We start from the raw sequence: 24,055 nt of genomic DNA, 5'->3' as shown, positions 1-24,055 counted from the left end.
CCTTACACTCGGGCCCTTACCTGGCCAAGAACAGCCAGAGGCAGACTTGGAAATCCTTGAGTAGAGCTCGTACCTGTCAGCTGAGGGATGTAGGGCAGGCCTAGCCGGTCTGAATTGTAGCCACTGCCCCCCAGGACCTCACTGATCTTGCTCTGGCGGAAGAGGAACTCCACCACCACTCCGTCAAGATTCTGAGACAGCCTGGAAGACAGAGGAGGAAAGAGGCAAGGGAGAACTGTGGGTAACCAGGATGATTTCCTAACGACTTTCCTTACTATAAAAGTCACGTTCATTACACGAAATGACAGAGAAGCAAAAGGAAAAATAATCACCCACAGTCCCTCTTTCCAGGGATTATCACATTTACATTGTGTGCAGAATCTTTCAGTCACATACATTTACGCACACACATAAACATCACCCACCTCCCATTCCTGTTCTGTGATATATTTTATACACATAGTATGTACTGGATATTTCACATTAACTATTCTTCCAAACCACTGCAGATAGGCTACTAGTTATCTGCTATGTGGATGGGCCATTTATTTACAAAGCCATCCTCTCTGGCTGAACATTTTGTTTTTACAGAATATCTTTTCCCTGAGTCCTTCTGATGCTGAGGTTATACTGGCCCACAGACTACAGCCTGAGAATGCCACTTGGATGATGGCAGTCTCTTGTCAGGAACGACTGACTCCTGCTGGAAGCATTTCAGGGCTCAAGCCGAAGCTCCCAGAGGTGGCATCTCACACTCTACAGCACAATACACTGAGATGGGTCAAGGCACGGATTTCGGTCATGCGATGGGATCGAACTTGACCCAGAACTTCTGGGCCACAGGCAGGGTCCACTTTCAGTCCTAGAGCTCTTAGAAGCCTAAGCCTCCAGACTCAGACCTCCCGCCTTCTTACTCAGCTGCCTTGGGTACCCTGGACCATGTCCCAGGTACGCTCCTCACCTGGGCCTCTCCACAAACACGTCTTCAGGGAGCATGTATGGAGCCTCTTTCTTCCTGGTCTCTATCACCTGAAATGTGGGAAGAATCGCATAAGCTCTGGGATTAGCCGCGAGCAGGAGCTGGGAGCTCTGAACAGGCAAATGAAAGAGCTCCCGCCCCTCTCAGCTTTTCCTCGCTCCCACAAACTCCTTGGCAGAGCACCCTACGACTGGGCTGCTGCGGGAGAAACTCAGACCAGCGGTGACCCTCAGAGCAGCCTGAGAAGTCCAGGTGGTCTGCTCAAGCTATGCCCAGTGACACATATGCATTAAGTGTCCTCCAAATACAGGAGACTTAGCTCCCAAGAGATACTTTCTTGCTCCTGTGACCTATTCCTGTTTTCTCTTTAAACATGAAAAAGGGAGCATAGGTCGCAGCGTTCCCCAAACCTAGGTGCATTGCAAACACATCCCGAGGACAATGACATGGGGCGTTTCCCTCAGTCTCCTTTGTACATTTTTGACAAGAAAGGTGAATGTCATTAAGATGACGAGAAGTGGGAGGATAGTTGGCAGGCGGGTATGTGCAGGAGGGGAGTAAGCAATGATGCTGTTTTACAGGGAGAAGATGTCTGGGCATTGCCTTTTCTGAACTCTGTTGTCATCCCAGAGGCAGGGAAGGTCTTGCCTTGCTTGGGGTGGCCTCTGGCACATTGACATAGCACCATCCTGAGAACGTCTGATTGTAGACTGGGCATCAAGTAGTACAAGATATTATTGATAATTTATTTAAGTATGCTAATTGCATGGGAATCACGTAGGAAGGGGTCTATACTTTTTTAGACACGCATACTGCTATTTGTAGGGGTGAAACGAAATGACGACTGAAATTTATTTTAAAATATTTCAACAAAGGAAAAGAAAAGGGAGATCGATGAAGCAAATAGGGAAAAATCTTCCTAACTGTTTAATCTGCATGATAGCACACAGATGTTCTCTGTCCTACTCACGTTGCTTTCGTGCTGTTTGAAAATTTTCATAACAGAAACTTCTTGATGTAGCTTTGGTCCCATGTGACCCGAGGGGTGTGTGTGTGTGTGTGTGTGTGTGTGTGTGTGTGTGCGCGCGCGTGTGTGTGTATACACACTTCCAGAAAGGGGGTGGGTAGCACAGAAGGGCAAGAAGTAGAAGGGGGCAGGTAGCAGGTGAGGAAGGGGTCTAGGATGCTGCCTGTGCCCAACCCGCCCTGGTACGTCACCTCACACAGGAGGAAATGCTGCTTCTAGTAACTTCTCACTATTACTGGTTCTTACCTCACCCCTTTCTTCAATGCCTAGACTAAGAACAGGGCTCATGCAATTAAGAAAAAGTTCTGGAGAAACCCCAAGTTGAGGGCTTCCTGAGCTCTCCGGGTCCCGAGGACACACACCAACCTCGTGGATGTGCTGGCAAAAGGCAGGCACCGTCGTGAGCTGGCTGATGAGGTTCAGGTAGGCCGCACCCAGCGCGTAGAGGGCACAGCGGTTATACACAGGCAGGTTCTCTTCATTGACCTGGGCCAAGTCCTGTGGCAACACAGAGGGGCTTTTGACAAACTATCCTGGTGTGTCACCCTCCATCCAACCTCTCCCCGACCTTCCTCAGAGATGGCTCACTGCTCTAGACTAAGCCTTTTTCAGCACTCGCCTCCGAATTTCCTGGAAGACTGAAGTCATCCTTATTAAAGCTGAAGTGAATGGCCCCTAGAACAATCCATGAGCTGGCGGCTCATAAGTGCTCGAGTAGAGAGGCGATGACCTCAATCCCACACTTTGCAGTTCCAGCTTTAGTGGCTTTGACTGTTCAAACCCTCATCGTTACGCCCAAGGACGCTGTTTTCTTCACTACAGACCGTGGATGATTCTCGGAGGACTGGATTGGCTTCATAGGTTGGGTTCACATGTTGAACTGAGAAAGTCGTGGGAGTAACCAGGGGATTGGGATATAAAGGAATCTCAAATTCCAGAATGAAGACAATCACAGCATCTGGGTTGGTCTTGTGGATTTAGCATGGCCAAGCAGGTGGCCTAAGATGCTTCATTACCGATTTCCAGGTTTGTGACAACAACCTTACTTTAGGAACCCGAGACCCTCATCTTTGAGGTCGGAAGGGGGTACCCCGATGTCTAGCATCCTTGGGAGTACACTTCTACCCGGGCAGACCTTAAAAGTCTAAAGCCCTATGTTGTGTCACTCTGGCTGCCTAAGAGTCACAACAGAGGTTGGCTAAATCTACAGGCCCCGGGCTCAGGGAAGGAACTGGCAGTATGTATTTTTAATAAGTGCTTAAGGCAATTCTGAAGCACAGCCAGGCTTGGGAACCAGATGATCTGTCTTGGGGTGACTCTGGGCTTATGAGTACCCTTGTGGCAGTCCTTGGAGTCCCATTCAGACTCTTCGAGAGACTTAAAACACTAGGGGTTAACAAGTGTTTTTGACTGACCCAGCTCCCAGGGTCTCTTTCAGCCTGAGAATGGGCCAAAGCCATGAACTAAGCATTCTTTGGTGGTTCTCCATGGTTTGTGGTCTTCACGGAGGAATGGCCGACCGAGGATGCAAAATTCCTGGGCTCTAAAACGAGTGCGAAGTTGTTGCTACTCAGCCCTCTCATTGGTGCTTGGGCAAAACAGGTGCTCTCCCCCATCCCAAACCCTATGTCCTGCCCGCACCAGGCCCCACCTGAACAGCCAGCACCAGGCGGATGAGGTCTACCACCACCTCCTCGTTGGCTAGCTCGATGCTGGTCAGCGCCAGCAAGCTGTACAGCGCCTCGTAGTGCTTCTGGATGTTCGTTTCCTCCTTACAGCTCAGGTAGATGTGTCTGTAGAGCTGCTGGGAGTGCTGGAGATGGGGACGAGGGTGGGGATGAGGCCGCAGTGGGCAGGGTGGGGACAGGAGAGGCAAGGAGAATAGAAAGAGCCGTCCGAAGCGGGTGGGACAGCTGTGTGTACTCCACCCCCCACCCTCAGGGAGAGGATGCCTTTAAAGCAGACCCCAGTGGAAGTGAGCACGCGAGGGAGTGCATGTTCAGGGAAGCTTGGGGCCAGTCCGGCCAGCAACAAAAGCTGTTGCCCAGATCCAGTCTTAGGAGCGGAACAGTAACCGGCTCTGGTCCTCACCCTGGCCTCGGTGATGAATATGACCCTGGGGGCTTGACCCACCCCCCAGAGGGGTCGGCTGCTCATCCAGACTAAACATAGTCAAAGAGGGAGGAGGCAGGCTCGGGGGCAGTGGTCCGCAGTGACTTGGGAACTGGAAGGTCAGAGTTCAGAAGGCTTGGCCCACCCGGGGTTCGCTGTATTTTGAGATCACATTTGCTAACCTTTTTCATGAAGACGGTGTCCTGCCGGGAGCACTTGTCCACTTTCAGTTTCAAGACAGAGATGTCACTGAGGGTACTGGAATGGGACACGAGGGGCCACCTTAGCCCTTGTGTGAGGCCAGTCAGAGCTCGCGCGGTGTCCCTGGGCTTTATCCCAATGTCATGGGTTGTATCAAAGCCTCCAGCGCCCCTCGAGCCCTGGTTCCTAGCCCATTCTTTTTCCCCCCAGGTTCTCTAGTTCCTGTCCCTTTTTCTTAAACATCGTTCTAGATTATTCTCTCCCGCCCCACCTGAAAACTCCCTTTACTACCTGCTCTTTATCTCTTCAATCTCCAACCCGCTCCCGTCTCCCCAGGTCAAGGGCCCTTTCAGTCGCTTCTCCCCTCACAGGACCCCAGGATCAACGTCCGCGATGAGTTCTCTGGTGGGAGAATCTGAATCGCCCTCCCGCCTGCGTGTGTGGCTCGATCGGGAGTCTTCTCTCATCGCGCGTTCACAGAGGGGGGGCGGTCCCCAAGTTCACCTGATGGAAGAGAATTTGTGGCGGTTGCCGTGACGATCAATGAAACTGATGAGAATCTCTAGAACGAAGAGACGGATCTCTGAGTCCTCCATGAGGGCGGTGGAGAGAAGGCGGTCAAGGAAGTTGCTGGGCAGGGCTGACATCATGTTGTTGCACTGGAAACCTGTGGACACCTGTGAGAGAGCCCAGGATGGCCATGCTCAGGGACGCTGCCCCGCTCCGGTGCAGTGAGGAGGTAGAGGCGCGGCGGGCAGAGGTTGGGTCTGAAGCATCCATCCTCTCTTGGCATCTCCCAGTCCAGCTCCCCTGGGGCCGGATTCCTCAGTCGAGACCCACCCTGAGCCCTGGGTGCCTCGGGCAACTTTTTTGACCGCGCCAACATCTGCCTAGATGACCTCCTCAGCTCTGCTCAGTAGACATGTGGGTAGATGGGGCCAGTGTTTAGGAACACTACTAAGTGGTTAAAAGCAAGCAAGGATGAGCACTAGAGGGGAGCGGGAGTCGGGGAACCTCTGAACTCACGTTCCAATCTGTCAGGGCACAACTGATGAGCTCTCACTGTGAACAAAATGCTTCACTAAAAGTGTGGACAGTGACAAAGAAATGGAGAGACAGTGGAAGAACTTACAGCTGGGCTGAGGAATCAGAGCCCCACGGTAACCAGCAAAGAGCACACACAGCATTCGGTTACATCTCTTCTAGCGTGGCCACGAAGGGGGTCTTCTGATTAAAGTCAGTTGGCATAGACACAGCACACGTGATGTCAAAGCAATCAAAAGCAGCAAGATATATTTACTGTCAAGTCCATATTGCAAAACAATGTCTTTGATGCTTCAGCTAGCCCTGGAGGATCTAGCTAAGCCCGGTGCCATCAACAGTAAACATCAATGTTTACTGAAGGGGGATGTATTTGAGTGTGCCTCAAACTGTCACCTTAATAAGATGCCAGGTACAAATTAATGAGGGTAAACTCAGCAAAGAAATGGCAGGAATACATAGATCAAGGAGGTAACCAGATGTGGGCAGTGTCAGCACAAAAAGCATTTATAAAAATAGAGTGACATGAACGGCGTGAGTTGGGGAGAGGGCGGGGAAGGCCTGTGTGGGAGTGAGGGGCTGTGCAGACTGGCGTGGCTAGAACAGAGGCGAGCTGAGGGAATGAGATGGGGGAGTCTAGGGAGGGATAGGGGGTTGGGGACCTTCCAACATCAGTCTGAGAAGTATGGGCATACCTCATATTACTGCCCTTGGCAAATATTGCTTTTTTAACAAATTGAAGGTAAGACCCTCCATTAGCAAAAAGATTATGACTCACTTCAGGCTCAGATGATGGTTAACATTTTTTTAGCAATAAAGTATTTTTTTAATTAAGAGATGTGCATTAGTTTGTAGACATAATGCTATTGCACGCTTAACAGGCTACAGTGTAGTGTACACATAACTTTTTCAGGCACTGGGAAACCAAAACGTTTGTGTGACTCACTTTACTGTGATATTCACTTTATTGAAGTAGTCTGGGACTGAACCCGCAATATCTCTGAGGTCTGCCTGTATGAAATCTGGATGTACATCGACTGGAAATTGAGACCTACTCTTTGACAAGAAGCAATATGTGGGGAACAGCATTTCTAGAAAATTCTTTTTGTGGCTGCGTTTATGATAGATGAAGAGAGGTGGAAATAAGAGTGACCAGGAGAATAATCCAGTTGCGAGGTCCAGAGTTGAGGCCAGGGTTATGCATAAGAATACCTGGGGAGCTGGCTAACAATTATGGATTCCAGACCCCACTCAGACTGACAGTTCAGATTCTCTAGGGCAGGGGTCCCCAGCCCCTGGGCCGCAGAGCAGACCGGTACTGGTCCGTGGCCTGTTAGGGACCAGGCCTCACAGCAGGAGGTGAGCGACAGGTGAGCAAGCAAAGCTTCATCTGTATTTGCAGCCGCTCCCCAGTGCTAGCATCACCGCCTCAGCTCCACCTTGGATCATCAGGCATTAGATTCTCATAGGAGCACCAGCCCCTGGTGCCTAAAAGGTTGAGGACTTCTGTTCTAGGGAATCTCTATATTTTAACAAGTTGGTCATGGGAATGGAAGAACAATGAATCTAGACTCCAGTGATGGCTGTGAAGATGTAAAGAAAAGGAACGTAATACAGTGACAAAGAGAAAGATGGTGGCGGAGACGGGGAGACGGAGGTGAGCACGAGTGTCCAGAGAGAAACAAAGCGGGGAAGGACCTGGGAGGTCCCTGGAGGGGAGAGAGCTCAGGAGCCGATGTTAGAGCGACTACTAGTAGCTGGCGAGGAACCTTTGTGAAAATTAGAAACTGGCACCCCACTGCTCTGAATGACCCAGCTCTGCGGGGGCCCAGCCTGGCTGGTGAGTGGAACACAGGCTATATCTCAGTCCCCTACTCACCCCTTTTGCTGAGCATATTTGCGCAGTGTGCAACCTGCACAACTGTAGGTTGTAAACAGCCCTTGGTCTTGGAAGGAGCTGCCTCCTGCAGAGGCAGAGTGGGAATGGGGCTCACCTGAAGGGGCTCACCTGAAGGAGGGATTTCAGCAGCATAATCTGGGTCAGCCGGTTCCTATTCTCCCTGTAGCAGAAACATACATACTCACCAGGATGGTGGTCTGGGCAGGGACCCCGCACTGCCTGCATCATTCTCCCTCGTAAGTGGATGCTCCAGGAGTCTTATCTTGTTGGGTTATCCAGGACAGTGACCTCCAGGGCCAGAAAGCAGACTAGGGAATTATTGGCTCCCCGCAACATGGAAGTTAGTTATTGGCGGGGCAGCCGGAGGAATCCGTGTAGGATCCAAGGGCCTCTCTGAAGGCTTCTGAGGGATTTGAGAGTAGAACAAGGGAAGCGAGGGCAGAACCGGCAAAGTCACGGCGGAGACAGGAGTGAGCTGGAATCACGGGAAGGGGCAGCTGGGTGGAACCTGGGCTGGGAGAGGAGGCAGCGGGAGGAAGGCGTGGTGGACTCACCCTGTCCTCCCTGTCTCCATGGGGTGATGCAGGGAAGGCAGTGGGACCTTGCTCATGATGAAGAGGATGACCTCGGAGCGCTGATAAGTGGGCAGCGTGCTGGCAAAGGAGCCTGTGGGAAAAAGATGGTGGCGAGAGTTGGCCCAGGTGAGGCCACCAGCTGCTAGGGTCTTTCAGCTCAGCCCGTCAGCTGAGCAAACTGCTGCGGGAGTGTGGGCTGCTTCTCTGGAGGGAAAATTAAGACCCAGAGGGAGAGGACTCGTCCAGGCTCCAGTTCTCCCACTGGTCATTCCTGAGCCGGTGGCTAAGGTCTCTGGGATGGAGAACGCTGTGCCCCGGGACCAGGGCAGCAGCCTCTAGCGCCCATCTAGGCTCTGTCACCAGCTGCTCTGCTGGGTGACCTCGGGTAAGTCACACCTCTGGACCTCAGTGCCTTCATCTGTGAACTGGGGATCATTCCTGCCCTGCCTGCTTCTCAAAGCTGGGGGGGAAGCTCCAATGGCACCAGGACACGAAAGCTCTGCACGTGGTGAGCCCTTCCGTGCTGGTGGCCTTAGCGTTCTCTACCACGGCCATGTGCCTACACGTTTTCTCCACGGCTTTCTCGCTTTCCTCTTTCTTTTCATTTTCTCACTCCCCACCTCTCATTCATGGCTCAAACGTGGAAACATCAAGCAGGCCTAGTGGAGCCTGGGGCACAGGACGAGTTTGCCTGTCTTAGCCTTCGATCTGAAGTAGTCCAGGCTGGACCGATGACCTGTGGGCCCATCCCGGGGCCACATCCCCTCGAGCCACGCCCCTCCTCTCCCCGGGCCCAGCACCTATGGTCTTGATGACAGCCTCCTGGAACATGCGCTCTTCGTGCTCCTTGATGATCTTGGTGCCCAGGCTGACCGCCCCGTCGTAGCTCCCGGTCAGCGCGTAGTCGATGCTGAGCCGCAGCTGCCGCAGCAGAGTGTTGAACATCTCCAGCACCGTGGGCCCTGAGCGCAGAGCGCGGGGAGACCCTAAGTCCGGGGCTGGCACCCCTCGTTCACTCCCCCTTGCCCTGCGTTGCCCGGGGAGCCTAGACCCACTTCCGACCGGGGGCTTCCTCTGCCCCCACCTTCCCCCTGCGGAAAACCTGTTCCGACACCTCCCTACGGTGCCTTGCCGTTTTCTGGCAGGGGAAGGCGGCCTCCTGCCAAGGGCACTTCTTTGTCCTTGAGGGGTTCCCAGCCCCACTCCTTTCAGGGCCCCCTTACCCACGGAGCCGGTGGCGGCGATGACCGCGGCTTCCGACAGGACTTCCACGATGCCCGCCCGCACCGTGGCCGCGCTGCGGCTGTTGGCATCCAGGTGGCTCAGGAGCTGCTGGATAACCAGGTGGGAGTGCTGCGGCTGGGGGGAGGAAGATGTGCTGGTCCCCAAACATCAACCCCCACATGGCCTCTGAGCCAGGGAGGCCCTGACCGCGACCCAGAAGTCGCGGTGGTCCCCAAAGGCCGGGATGGACCAGAGCGAGATCCCAAGGCCAGCGGGCACCGGACGTGGCGCGATACCCCAGTTCCTTTCCTGAGTTCCTCCCCCCTTGGTCCAACAAGGAGCAAAGCCAAATCCCAGTGAAGACCTGGGTTTCCATAGTTTTCCTGTGCCCTTTTGCTTCAAATGGGTCACAAGTCAATTTTAAAGTATCGTTTTCCTTTCTATTTTCCCCAGGTCCCAGGTCTTATTGGTAAGCGCCACTGAGAGGCGACATGGTCTAGTCCAGGGCTGCTCAAAGCATGGCCCCTGATCCGATGCCAAGTTAAGGTCTGTCCTATGCCCGATGACATTGAGGTAAGTAGAGAAATATAGAGTGTTTAGTGAGCAATTTGACAGTGCTGTAGCAGCCAAGTGTGGCCTGTGGACTTGTATTTCGCATGAGTTTTTCATTTACGTTTTCTAGGAATCCTTTTAAATTTTATAAGGTAAATTGGTCTGTGACCTATGAGAAATAAAACTAAACTGGTCTTTTCCCACATTGAGGTTAAACAGCACTAGTTTAGGCAACTAGGGGCTAAGGAGAAGTCAAGGAGGACAGCTGGCTCTCTCCAGAAGCACAGTGTCCTTGCTCCCAGGACTGCCCTTGGCCGGGGGGACAAGCTGGACTAGGGGAGCCACCATACCTGAATTGAGTACATGATGATTTTAAAGCAACGGATGGCGAACACCTTTGGTTCCCAGAGAGAGTGGTTATCCAGATGTCTGTGAGAGAGAAAATGTGGGGGAGGGACTATGGAATGCAAAGTGACGTTACGGAGGAGAGAGAAGCTTGGTGGGAGAGGGACCCCTCCGAGAGACCCAGCCCTCCCATAGCTCCCAGGTGAGTGAGGAAGGGCTCGTCGGTGCAGGCGAGAGAAGGGAAGCCTGAGGGACCCCAGGTCAGTCCCAGCCCCAGAGCTGGAGGGAGGTCAAGGAACGGGGCTCTGTACCTGTCAACTCAGGGGTGAACCAGGCACCTTCCTTCCTTCCTTCCTTTGGGGGCCCTTCTACCAACTCCTCCCCCAAACTGCACTTGGCCGCTGTGGTAGCTTCTGCTGTCATAATTCAGGGAAGACAGGCACAGAGGAGGGACAAACTTGACCACGGCACCACAACCATAATACTCCTCCCCTTCTCTCTGAGTCAGCAAGTCGACATAGGACCTGGAACTGTTTGCTTGGCGGGGGGAGGGCAGGGACTCACATGAGAACAGGCTTGATGGCATTTTTGATGTTGCCAAAGGCAGCCCGGCCCAGCAGTTCCCGAAGGCACCTCTCGGCCAGCTCTGCAGGGTTCTCCTTTTCCTTCTCTGGAGCTTGGAGGGGCGAGGGGGACCGGCTGTGGGAACACACAGCCACGTGGGTGAAGGATGGAATGCAAAGCCGGGAGTCAGGCTTCGTGCACGCCTGGGGTTCGGCGCTGCGTCCACGCAAACAGTGACAGTGGGACGGGCAGGAATTTGATGTAGGTCATGGGGGGATGTCACAGCTGTCAGAAATTAAATGGGGCACAGAAGCCCAGAGTAGAGGAAGATTGTGGGAGAAGGGATAAAATTTTTCCAGAAATCCTTAAGGTGAGGCCTAATGCACTTCCGTGGGACAGGCAGAGACCCGAGCACCACGGACCCGGGAAGGCGCAGACCACGAGTGTCCCCATCCCCCTAAAGCTTTGAAAGAAAAAGAGATGAGAGAAAAAAGGAGAAAACAAGAGAAAGTGGGAGAGAGAAGAAGGGAAAGGAAAAAGAGGGAGGGGGAAAAATAGGCAGGGCGGTTGGCTCAGGTGTGATTCAGTGGTGGATCCAGATTCGGACAGAATAGGGAGGAGCCGGGACCACCACAGGCCAAGCTTGTCAGTGAGATGCGGTTCCAGGAACAGCCACCAGAGGGCACACTTACTTTCCCTGCATGACTGACATAAAAGGAGGAGCCCAGCCAGACTCTACAACCAGCGTCATGCCATGTGTAGCCAAGGTGGACAGTGACATGAACCTTTCCCTCCAGGCCATTTCACAGGATGAATCCCATGTCTGGGGGCTTCCAGATTATAACCCAATATTTGCGATTTGTGTCAAGGGGCTGCTGGATGGCCAAGCAGGCGTTTTAAGGGCCTGAAATACCAGAAGGAAGTGAGGAGGAAGGAAGGTCAGGGAGGGAAAGTCCTCAGTAATTGGCGCCATGAAAGGCATTTTAAAACCTCCTTGGCCTGCTGCTTCCAGAGAGACAGGAGTAACCGAGTCTTGGTTCTTTGTTGTTACGGGCACACATTAGCCATGGATACTGTTCTTCCTGCGTGAATGTAGATCTTAAACGAGTACAGCAGGCCAGCAGAAGGCCAGATCCGAGGCTCCTAGGGAGCCAGCCCTGGACTAACTGCAGAACAGGCCACGAAAGCCAAGATCCCTGGCCCCGTAGTCAGGTTTTGCCAACCAGCCTGAGCCATGTGGTTCCCAAGCAGCCGGGGAAGGCGGCCTGGGAGGATCGCACGTGTCCGCTGTCCAAACTCCGCCCTCGCCTGCTTACCTCTCTGCCTCCTCCACATGCTGCAGGTTGAAAAGCAGAGATGGGACAATCTTGTCCATGTGCTGTGGGTCCCAGATATTGGCTTGCAGTTCATCATTCACCGTCTTCCTCACCACCCCCTGCAGACCTTTGATGCCTGACATTCGGATTCTGTAAAGAAAAGGGTGAAATGGGGCCATGAAGTCCTCAAACCTGAGAAGTCCAGCTTCTGTGGCAAGGAGTTAGGGATACAGCGTAGGGGTTAGGGGTACATTCATCTATCACAATGCAGAGTGGAGCCCACCTTCTACTTTGTGTGACTTGGCCCCGGGCTAGCTGGCTTCTTGTGCTAGTAGACACGAGCCCAGGAGGCCATGTCTTCTGGCTTGTCTTAGAGACCCAGACTGCTCTTGCCTTGGTACCAGAAGCCTGCATCACTAGGGCGCCAGTTGCTTCAGGCTCCCTCTCTCTTGTATTCAGCTGGGTTGATTCCAGCTTGAGCCCAAGATCTAAGAGCTCAGAGTGCTGCCAAGAGCTGCTGAGGCCAAATCCAGGGCTGTGAGCAATGTACGGGGGAGAGGGGACCTGGATGGAGAGGCACAGGGCTGCCAGGGTTTCTGGGCACGAAAGGGTTTCGGCTGCGGCTAAGTTGGATGAGAAACCAGAGAGGAAGCTGAGTGACAGCACAGAGGGAACCCCTTTCACACACCCCCAGTCCCCACTGCACTGACCCAGTGTCAGTCAGCACAGGGGGCCCCCTTTACTGGACATTTATTGCGGTCTGATTTTTTTTCATCAAGCTTTTTTTTTTTATTATTATTACAAAGTAATACATGCTAATTATAGAATAGAGAAAATCTACCCTACTGTTGCCACTCAAAGATAACCGTTTTTGGCATTTCGGTGTCTTTCCTTTCTTCTGCGCATAATATGTACCAGAATTAAGAACCTATTGCATGTGTAATATGTATTTTGCCCCATAACATTCTATCATAAGCATTTATCTATATCATTAACTCTTCAGACCATGCATGATGTAGTATCAGAAGAACTTTCTAAACTAGTCTCCCATGGGTCATTTAAGTTGCTTCTAAATTTTTTGCTACTATAATAATGCTATGATGAACACATCACTGTGTAAAATATTTTACCACTATTCAAATCATTGCCATGAGTGGAGTCACTGAATCAAAGGTAAGACATGAAAGGCTCCCAATATGGCCACATTTTATTGTCACATTACTCTCCCCACCCCTGGTGTGCCAACTGCAGGAGAATGCCATCTCACTGTTCCTGCCTCGGCTTGGGGGAATCTCATTTTAGACATCTGTTCTAATTTTATGGCTCAGGAAAATTCCTAACATCTTGTAGCTATTTCAGTTTGCATCCTTTTGATGATTATTGGAGCTGAGCAAGTTTTTCTAAATATTTAGTTGCCATTTTCTGCTTCAATTTTAAATGCAGTTACCAGGGTGCTACCCTGGGCCTTATCTGGTGACCGTACGGGGTGGTGGGAGAGGCCTAACAGCACCAGGACACCCTGGCTCAGGCCCAGTCAGGGCTGCTGACGATGAGCAAGGATTCGCTGGGGAACCACTCAGCAGCTCTGACCCTGACCAGTCGAGGCCCTGAGCCAGAGGTTGTCCAGACCTGAGAATGAAGCAACTGGGCTACTATTCTACTAACTGTTCTGGGCTCTAGGTTGAAAGGAGCTCCCTAAAGCACAATAGAAATATACGCCAAACCTGTTGGACTCATGCCTCACCCAGGAGAGCCTGGCTGGCAAGACAGCGGGCTCAGTGAGCGGAAAACTTTATTCCCACGGCTTCCTCATGCGTGCACGTGAGTGAGGTTTTCTTCTTGCCTTCAGTCTCCCCAGAATCCCTTCCATGTATGTACACATCTCATTCCGTGACACCCGGAGCCTACCCATGTGCAAGGACCTGGGACGTCTCTGAACCCCAGGGGACCGCACACATGCACGCACCTACTTACGGGGCCTGAAGGGTCGTTCTTGGAAAGGGGCTCTGGACTCTCCGGGCTGTGAGTGAGCGATGGGGGGAGAGCTCAGGGAAAGGGGGTGCGGGGAGGTTATGGAAGGAGAGACACCAAGACGAGGGGAGCAGGCCGGTGACAGGAGCTCCTCTCACCCCCAGGCCTTCCTTTCCCGAACGGCGAGTGCCAGGCGGTGGGTGCTGATGGCACTGCCCAGTTGCCAGGACACCTCAGCATCTCTTCTCCCAGTGTTCAGTCCACTCCAGACGCTGTCAGATCGCAGTGCGGACCATGTCTGCCTCGCGCCTCTCCACACGCAATGTGGATTGCGTGTGTGTGTGATTGTGTGCATGAATGCACGGGTGTGTGTGATTGTGTGTACGTGGTAGACAAAGAGAGGTGTAGATTGCCACGAGGAGCGTGACCTCTGCACCCCCCACTCGTGAAAGCTTGGCCCTGCCTGAGGGGTCGCCACCCGTTACTGCTTTACCTGGTTACAACCCTGCACTTTCCCCAGCACCTCCTTCTGGACCTGCCCCGACTGCTCCAGCCCCCCTGCCTCTTCATGGCCGTTTTGGTGTGAGATGGCTAGTGCAGGAGCCAACACTGGGGACAGGACGAGGGGCCCCTTCCTCCAGTGGCCTCTGCTGGCCTCATCACATGCTCCACGATAGCACAGCCCAGGGAGCCCATGACTAGTTCAGGGGATGGAGACCGGGGACACTGCCGACCAGTTGCATGGGGAAGCTTTGGGGACAGGCAAACGGGGGGGTGGGGCTGGAGGGGTTCACTTCCTGTTCCTCCAACCAACCCAGATTGCCAGCGATGGCGAGCGAGCTGGTTTTTTCTTTTGAACATTCTCTAGTTTCACGTAGCATCCCAGGTTGATAACACACTTCGTAGGCAGGGACCTGCTTCTAACTCTTTTGCACCTTACAGTTCCAAGGACAATGCTTGCCACAAAACACTGACTTATTGCTTCATCGGTTTGATGCTGTATGTCCGCTTTACCTATCTGTGTCAACAGATATTTGTGTAAATTTCTTTGTGATTTCTATGTTGATGCGTGTATTCCTGTGAGTTAAGTATGTTTATAAGTTCGAGTATGTGTACGTAACAGTATATTCTGCCATTCAAGATATTTATCTGAAAAGCATTCATTCATTCATTCACTTACTCAGCAAATATGTCACTGAGCGCCTACCGCTCTCCAGGCACTGTGTTAGTACCTGGGATGCAACCGTGAGCAGAACACGATTCCTACCCTCACAGAGCTTACATTCTAGTGGGGAGAGACACACAACGAATAAGAAACATAGTAAGTAAATTATGAAACATGTTTAAAGGAGATGAGTGCCATGGATAAAAAAAAACAGAGCAGTGTGAGGGAGAAAGAGAGTGGGTGTGAGGGGATGTTCCGGGGAAGGGATGGTCGACAAGGGGCCTTGTGAGCAAAGGTTTGAAGGGATGCGCTGCACAGATCCGCGGAGGAAGCGCTCCAGACACAGGAACCAACGTGCAAAAGCCCTGTGGCAGCAATGTTCTCGGTGCGTTTGTGGGGCAGCAAGGAGGCCTTCACGACTGGACGGGAGTGCGCGGGGCGCGCGTGGAGGAGATGCAGTCGTGAGGGCCGTGGGATCCGCCAAAGCAAAGACTTCACTTTTTATTGGTAGGTACATATTTTGATGGATAATGGTGAGTGAGAGTGTTTCTGGGTGTATAAATGCGTGTATTTCTGAACAAAAGAGCATGGGTGTATGCATGTGTGTGTGCTGTCACTGACTCTCAAACTGGGCTCACAGGACTGTCACCTCACATCCTGCCTTGTTTGCTGCCCCAGAGCCTATTCCTTTAGAAAGTCCGTGTTGGGAGCCCAGCACTGCCCACCTGCCCACCTAAGTTCTGCCAGGTGCTCTTTCCTCCCCAGCAGTGTCAAACCAGAGGTAAACGCCAATGGGACCAGACGCACAGTCTGGGCTGGGACCTCTTTAAGACCCATCGATGCTTCTGTCCTTAGCTACGCAGGCCCCCTCGCCTTCCCCTGCTCACTTAGTCTTGATTTCCAAGTCATCGTGGCTGGAGTGGCACATTTCACTGAAGCGGGACACAAAGAAGTCATAGCTCCGATGATAGGATGGGGTGTCCTCCTCGATGTTGGCAAACTTCACGAACTACCCGGGAGGAGAGAGAGAAACGCACGTGAGAGATGACCCGCTGTGCCCCTCCCCTTTGCGCTCGGTGCCCCCTGCCATAGTAAAGCCATGGGATGTATACATCCCAGGAACCAAGCATCCCAGGACCCAGCTCTGGTCCGCCTCCCAGAGCAAAAGCTGGCATCAAAGCACATAGCCTACCCTAGAATGCATTCTGGGAAACAAGGACAAATCTGAAATTTGACTTAAAAATGTAATTACATTTTACTGTTAAAAAATTGAGTAAATTTTTAAGTTTGCCATTGCGTTTCAGTAAGTCTCGCTCGGCATCCTCAGCTGCTAGATTTCTTTCGCCATCATGTGCTGCACGTTTGCAATTGCAAATAGACTTAATTTCAGCTGAGTCCCACAGAGAAGCAAGAATCACAGACTAAGTGGAGTTAAATTACTAAAAAAATTAAATGTAATTCTCATAGGTTACTTTGTTTGTTGTTATAGATTCAGTACTGCAAACAACTCTAAAAAGATTAGACTTTAAATATATTCTCCACTATTCTGTCTTGTATTATTTAATTTTTACAAACATGTGTTCAAAAAGGATATAGGATTGAGATGATTCTAGAACCAATTCCAGTGTGTGTGCGTGTGTGTGTGCGTGTGGTTTCCACAGCACTAACAAACAATGCTCTAGACACCAGCTAGGTATATTAGAATTCAACTCCGTTCTGATACTATTTACCCAGAGATAGCATCAGATCCCACAGGTCAAGGGTTTAGCTTCCCGAGACGGCACCCTCCCCACCTTCAGACTCCAGTCACAAGTTCCGGTGGTCACCTGTGCTTCTTCCTGACCAGCTGCAGATGGGAGGTTCCCACAACCTCTTCCCTGAGTTCAATTAATTTGCTAAAGTGGCTCACAGAACTCAGAGAAACATTTTGCTTACTAGATCAGCAGTTTATTATAAAAGGATATAATTCAGGAACAGCCAGATGGGGGGAGATGCGGAGGGCGAGGTGTGTGGGAAGGGGCTCAGAACCTCCACGGCCTCTTTAGGCACCCCGCGCTCCTGCCTCCCCCTGTTCACCAACCCAGACGCTCTCCGAAGCTCTCCTTTTGGGTTTTCATGCAGGCTTCATTACGCAGGCATGATTGATTACATCACTGGCTATTGGTGATTGAACTCAATCTCCAGCCCCTCTCCCCTCCCTGGAGGTTATGGGTGGGGGGGGTGGGGGTTGGGATTGGGGTTGGGGTTGGGGGTGGGACTGAGAGTTGCAACCCTTTTTACAGAGAGACTGACATCCTCGCATACATTAAGTAACTTGCCAGGGCCCTGCAGGGTGACTCTGCAGCAGGAGCTCTGCCCTGCACACCTGGTGTTTTATTCCTGCTCCCTGCTGCCTCTAGCACCTCATGCCAAGTGATCCAGGAGAGTTGCTTGGCTGGTCAGAGGTGCTGGATTCTGTCAGGGAAGAGCAGGCAGAAGATGAAGAAGCGGCCAGGGCTGACCTGAGCTTGGCCTTAATAAGGAGGCCGGAGGAGTGAGGCTGCTGGTTTCCAAACACTACAGTATGACTGAGTCAAGGGGGCTTGGCAGCCACGCAGATCCCAGCCCCAGACGTGCTGTGTCGGTCTTGGATGAGGCCCGGGGACTTACCCTTCAGTAAGGTCCCAGGAAACTCCGGTGGGTGGTCCGAGGCTCATGTGTGACAGACACTGTAGGATCACTGACTGGCAACGTGGCCCCTTCTCTTCCTCTCCAGCCCCCTCCCCTGACCCTGTCGCTTCTCTGATTCCCGATCTCTGTGGAATGTGCCATCAGGTCGCCCTTCACTTGCAACTTTGACTTTCCTCTTCCTCCAAGTGCCATGGAGCCGAGAGCCGGACTGCTGGCCAGTCAGGTGCCCCGACCCGAGCACTTTCATGCCCAGCGTCTGTTCTCACTGGCTGTTATCTGTGTTGTACACGCTGCTAAATATTTCTACTATGACCCCTGGCTGTAAGGTTAGAATTGAAATTACCATCACTTTTTTTAAATGGAAAATTCAGTGACAGCCACTGAGGTACCACAGGATAGAAAACACGCCTGGGGTTGCTTTTCTAAGGCCGTGGTGGCCTTTTTCTCGGCTGGCCCAGCCACAGCTGCAAAACACCCTCATTCTTTTCTTCCGTGACCCTCCGTGTCCCTGGATTTTTACTCTTCTCAAAACTTAACTTTGAGTCTTCTCGAATTTTGATTTTGACATCATGGTTCTATTTAAGTAGACTAGGCCCCTGCTTTATCCGTGGGGCCTACAGTCAGACACCCATCCCCCGCTCTGCATCTTGTCATCTGTGTGACGGTGGACAAGTCATGTAACTTCTGAGCCACTGTGTCCTCGTTTGTAGGATGAGGACACTCGGACTGGTGCCACTGGGTAGTCTCCAGGGTTAAATGAGGGGACGCAAGCAGAGTGACCAGCACAATGCCCGCCACTGAGAAATGCTTGGGAAGCAGCACAGTGGTGAGTATGGTGACAGTGGTCATTTATGGTCTGCTCCATCAGCTCCAGGCCTGGGCTCAGTGCAGTGTGACCCTTGTCCTTTCCATGCCACCAACATGGGCCCAGACAGGCCATCACAGACGAGGAGCCCAGATGGGCAGTATGGACCGTGCAGGCAACACACCTCGAGTTCGGAGAGAAGGAAATGAGTCATAGCCACCGCCTCAACTGGCACCCGAGGGTGAGGGTGAGGACAGGCAGAGAGCAGAGGGCCAAGCCCCGCAAACACCATTCAGTCACTCGGTGCAGTAGGGTCGGACAGAACACAGCACGGAGGGACGAGGAAGAGGGGCTCGGTTGGGAGCTCCAGCAGCTGTCACCGCACGACCAGGAAGAAATGGTGCGAGGCTTGTTTATCGTCTCTTTAAAATGCATATATCACCTCCTATGAAGGTGAAAACAGTAGAGAAAACCAAGAAAAGCTCCCTGAGCTCCTACAGTACCAGAAACTGTGTGAATTCCAGACTTTTTCTTAGTAAGGTTCTTATTTCTAAGAGGCTTAACCTTTTCACAGGTCCTACAGGATTCGGCGACACACAATCATTGAACAAGTGTTTAGGGGCAAAGTACAAATACATTCGAGACATCAGTTAACACGCAGCGTTCCATTCTCTGCACGTCGGTGACTCCACTCACGGTGCTTTCCCGCCCACTTGATCCGAAAGACAAATTTCAAATACGGTTATAGTCAAGCTTGCTTGCTCTGTTTTAACTCGTACCTTGTTCTGTCAGAAGCCTTCAAAATATTCAAAAGGAATGAGTCCTTGAAGAAGCTATTTATAGACACAGGAGTTTGTGTCAAGAGTTGCCATCCCAAGCCCCATGTCCTTCCTTTAATACCAGTGTGGACGGCAGCAATATTGGAAACAGTTAACACCTATATCCTAAGTGATAACAACATTAAACATTTCTATGGCCCTTGCAGCTTACACATAATATTAGTTTCCTGGCGTTGCTCCAATCTCTGCCTGCATCTTCACATCACCTCCTCCTGTGTGTCAAATCCCTCTCTGCCTGACTTTCTTATAAAACCCTTGTGATGGCATTGAGGGCACTCTCCCCTCTCATGATCCTTAACTTGGTCACATGTGCAGACTCCTTGTTTCCATATAAAGTGACATTCACAGGTTCTAGGGATTGGCATGTGGACTTTCCAGCCTATCAGAGCATCCATTATCTGATGTAATTTTTGGCAAACCCATGAGTTTAGCAGGGCCTGTATTGTTCCCATTGCAAAGATGAGGAAATTGAGGCCCTGAAGGACCAAGTGAATTATTTCAGGTCAACCAGCTTGTGATAGGTGGGCTGGGCCTCGCCCTTGGGAAATCTGATATTCTGATGCTCTTTGCCCTCTACCAGTGATTTTTGAATTTTAATGTGCATCAGGACAGCCTGGGGAGCTTGTTGAAAATGCAGACCTCTTGAGCTACTCCAGGCCTCTTGAACAAGACTAGGGGCAGGGCCCAGGTACCTGTATTCTGAAGCCTCCACCCCTCACCACCACCTCCTACCCTTAAGATTCTGGGGCAGGGGATCTACAGCCCATGTCCTTTGTCCCTTTACTGGCAAGCTCGACAGTAGCTATGGAAATGTTCTGAGGCATCTGGGAGGGAGAAAGCTTAAGCAGTATGCTTGGGGAAAGTCAAGGACTCTCGTCCTTGGTAGCGGAGGCTGGTCAAGGCTGGATAGGTGGCCACCTCCTTTGGACTGGAGTGGTTTGGGGTTGAACCAAGGGTTGGATGCGTGACTCTGCCATGGCTCCACCTCTGGGGCCCAGGACTGGCTGAGAGGCTGTGGCCTTAAGGCTTCGCTGTTGACCATCCATCCACTCACCAGGATTCCCGCTCTGCTACAAAGTCTGGTGATGAGACTGCACTAATGCCATACAGAGGGTGTGTGCCCCATTTATTAGATTACGGGTGGCACCGGGACTAGCTAATAAAATAGGCATCTTTTGGCACCAGGATCTCTGAGCAACCTTAGGAAGCCTTAGGTTTGATAGCTTTACAGGAAGAGCTTCTTTTCCTCAAGTCTGAAAGAATAACAGTGCAGACATGCCAGCCCAGATGACCCACGGGAACGCTGGCCTGTGTTCCCATGGGGGCAGCTTCTAATGAGCCCACCCCAAGCTGAGTCTTCCGGTGGCCGACAGGAGGAGGCCGAAATGGAAACTTTGGTGATGGTATGTCAGAGGGTGAAACCAGGATGCTTCATGGGGGCCGTGGTCAAGGGCCCACACTCGCTGTGGAAGTCTGCCTGGGAAGCGTGACAAAACCTGGCTGAGATGGGGTAGAGACGCTAAGGTTTTATAATGAGTAAGGCCTTCATCCTTCTCATAACAGGCAGTACAGTGTTATGATTATGAGAAGGAGTATGGAGCCAAAACACATTTCTGAGTCCCAGCTCCTCCATTTATTAGGAGGCTGATCTGGAACAAGTTACCTAAGTTCCCTGTGCCTCAGTCCCCCAACCGTAAGATGGGGCTAAGGAGAGCAGCTGTCTCACAGACTCGGTGTGACCAGCCCATCACAGCTAACAGCTGCAGTCTCGTTCCTCTGCCCCCAGTGCCTTTCTGGCTTGCCGTCAACACTCCATGAGTTTTCACTGGGCCCATTTACCTGTGCCACTGGTCACTAATTTTTTTACAAGCAGGAATTTCCTGTCCGCCTCATCCCTACCATTGCTAATTCATATCTTACAAATGGCTTTTATGAAAAGGCTACTTGCCTAACGCATGAGATTGGGAAATAATAAAGTTGATATCTTTTTAAAAAACATATTACAATGATGAGAAAGGTCTCCACAGCAACAAACTGAAGTTCTTGAACATGTGACACTTCAAAGGCCAGGGGCACTGCTAGGGCCACCCTTTCATGATCAAAGTTTCAGCTCTTTATACACTACAAAGGGTGCCAAGCTTGCTGGAACAGATCGCCAACCCTCCAGACAGGCAGGAAGGAACCACAGTTGTGTGAAAGCTGATTTACTAAGGGCCCGGGTCAATAAAGAGAGAGCAAAACTCCAAATATTGACATTGCAAAACCAGCTCTCCCCTGGTCTGGGAAAGGAAAGCTGAGCTGGTTGGCCTCACTTCAGCCTAGTCGAGTCTCCGCAAGCAGAAGTTAGCATTTCCCTCTTCTATAGATGGCATTTTGAGCCACACAACTTCCTGCCATCAACAACAGAACCATAGTTTAAAATGCTGGGCAGAGAACCCCAGCTCACTCACGGGCTAGAACAGCAGGCCTTTTCACTGAGTTTACCTTCATACAGAGACACTGGAAGTGCTTCTTTGCATCACTAAGATGTATACTAGCTGGAAAGCAGATGTCGTAAGCCACATGGCTTTGACTTTAACACCCCTGACCGGTTCTCCCACTGGCTCTGGTTATAGAGACTCCTGGGAGCAGTTTTCACTATAGCCAGAGAAACAGTCCCACTATGACGTGATCCTATAGTGCAGGTCCCCTGCCAGCCAAGGAAGAGCCATTCCCAAGATGCAGGACATCCTCTCCCATCTAATCTCATTGTGCCTTTCCTTCTTCAAGATTCTTTGCATCAATGCTGTGGTTTTAAGATCTCCTAGGAAAGCCCAGTCCCTGATGCCAGAGGAGGTGATCCCTCTGGCCCTAAGCAGCCCCATGTACTGGTCCCCAGGACAGAACTAGGGAAGCACCGGCCACTTCTGCTCTAAGACCCCTTCATTTGCTGGCGCTGACCCCATGACCTGAACTGTTTCACTGGCCTCACAGAACTGACCTGACCTGCCTTCATGGATACCAAGCCTAGCCCACTGGTCTCCAGCAGTGCTGATTTCTGCACCCGTGTGGGAGATGGGAGCATTTTTAGTCTGTAGGTGACAGTTTAAGCTACGAGACTTGATGAAATTGTCTAGGGGGAGAATATGGAGTGAGAAGAAGGTGGAATGCTGGCCTTGGAGACCACAGACTTTTCAGGGGGCAAAAGGAAGAAAGAATCATTGAACAAAATTATGTTATTTCCTATGGTTACTGTAATAAATTACCACAATTTAGTGGCATAAAACAATGCAAATTTATCATCTTACAGTTCTGGAGATCAGAAGTCCGAAATGAGTCTGCAGGGCTGTGTTTCTTCTGGAAGTTTCAGAGAAGCATCTGTTTTCTTGACTTTTCTAGCTTCTGGAAGCTACCCCCATTCTATGGCTCATGGCCCTCTTTCTCCATCCTCAAGGCCAGCAGAGTAGCATCTCCAAATCTCTTTCTCTCTGCTTCCGTTATTGTGTCACCTCTGTCTGTCTCTGCTTCTCCCACCTCCCTTCTGCAAAGATCCAGGCCCACCTGGATAATCTTCCCATCTCGAGATCCTTAACTTGATCATATCTGCGCAGTCCCTTCTGTCATACAAAGTAACATTCATAGGTTGCAGGGATTAGGATGTGAATACCTTGGGGGACCATTACTCAGCCAACCCCAGAAGGTAAGGGTAAGCCAGGTGGGAAGAGCCAGAGTGACAGGGCCAGGAAGTCAAAGGAGTATGAAGAAGGTGCAATCGAAAAAGGAAACGCCACCAAAAATAAAAACATCAGCTGAAAGACGAGTAGGAATGCGTTATTTACATGGTTTCACAGATTACTAACTGCCAGGACAAATATGTGCTTTTACAATGGAGAGAGCTGGCTGTTATTACCCTAACTCAGGGTCACACTTAGCATCCATAAAAGTGCAGTACCCAGCACCCCCCATGAAGTAATATGGCCATAAGTTTTTAACTGCATCCAATCAGACTGTCGGATTTAATTCCAGTTTGCAAGAAGTGCAGGAGACTAGAGAGCAAAATGAATGACACCACAAAGCCACTGACCCGGTCTCTTCAAAAGGTCGATGTCATGGAAAACGAAGAGGGGCGGGAGAGGGGTTGGGACTGGTTCAGAGATACAAGAGTCACAGAAAACAAAGTAAACGGGAACCTTTTGGAGAGGAAGAAGGTGGACATGGGAAGTTGAGGAAACCCCACTCGAAGTTGAGGGAACCCCTATTATCTCAGTGGCAGAGGAAGGCAAGGCCACCTCTGAGATTGAAGAAGCAAATGTGAGAAGGGATTTGAGGAGAAAATAGAAGGTTTGTAGTGACCAGAGAGGATAAGAGAGGGGGCTGTGGTCAAAGAATAAAGCTGCCTTGAAAGGCCAAATAAAATTATAAAGCACGTAGAGGCCCCAACCCAGAGTCGTGTGGTTTTCTGAGGTGGTTCTCTGAGCTGGGGCATTCGGGGGGAGAAGGCAGAGCATGGCTGTGGCAGGACCGGCAGGCTAATGCGAGTGAACAAGGAGTATGATTGTTCCCAGTGGGTCCAGGAGGCAGGCCAAGAAAGGCAGCCTCAGTGAGAGCTGAACCTGGGAGAGAAAGGAAGGCATCCAGGGCGGGGAGATCTGGATGAGTACGGGGGGAGTGAGGGACCAGAGGGCAGGACAGAGTCTTGGGCATTTTTGTCACCCATAAAGGAAACCCTGGGCCCATTATCAATCATTCCCTTTCCATTTCTCTGTCTCCCAGGCCCTGGCACACACTAG

At 51.4% G+C, this 24,055-nt stretch overlaps 1 protein-coding gene across 2 annotated transcripts in view; it reads right to left on the bottom strand.

The window, feature by feature from the left end:
• EFR3B (EFR3 homolog B) overlaps positions 1–24,055 on the bottom strand; it is a 55,759-nt gene that overhangs the window by 10,682 nt on the left and 21,022 nt on the right. The window contains exons 4-17 of one of the 2 annotated variants that reach the window (XM_015588254.2): positions 15,860–15,981; positions 11,837–11,986; positions 10,521–10,655; positions 9,962–10,040; positions 9,059–9,194; positions 8,636–8,797; positions 7,815–7,926; positions 7,369–7,420; positions 4,824–4,996; positions 4,301–4,376; positions 3,658–3,819; positions 2,373–2,504; positions 962–1,029; positions 74–201 (exon numbers count right to left, since the gene is read on the bottom strand). In XM_015588254.2, coding sequence (XP_015443740.1) covers positions 74–201; positions 962–1,029; positions 2,373–2,504; positions 3,658–3,819; positions 4,301–4,376; positions 4,824–4,996; positions 7,369–7,420; positions 7,815–7,926; positions 8,636–8,797; positions 9,059–9,194; positions 9,962–10,040; positions 10,521–10,655; positions 11,837–11,986; positions 15,860–15,981 — 1,687 coding nt within the window. The remainder of the gene's footprint in view (positions 1–73; positions 202–961; positions 1,030–2,372; positions 2,505–3,657; positions 3,820–4,300; positions 4,377–4,823; positions 4,997–7,368; positions 7,421–7,814; positions 7,927–8,635; positions 8,798–9,058; positions 9,195–9,961; positions 10,041–10,520; positions 10,656–11,836; positions 11,987–15,859; positions 15,982–24,055) is intronic. The other variant, XM_025045772.1, reaches the window with a different exon arrangement.

This window comes from Pteropus alecto, unplaced genomic scaffold (genome assembly GCF_000325575.1).
Source record: "Pteropus alecto unplaced genomic scaffold, ASM32557v1 scaffold61, whole genome shotgun sequence".
Taxonomy (NCBI): domain Eukaryota; kingdom Metazoa; phylum Chordata; class Mammalia; order Chiroptera; family Pteropodidae; genus Pteropus; species Pteropus alecto.
The sequence above is the reverse complement of the archived record's forward strand: the minus strand, read 5'-3'. Positions and strand labels throughout refer to the sequence as shown.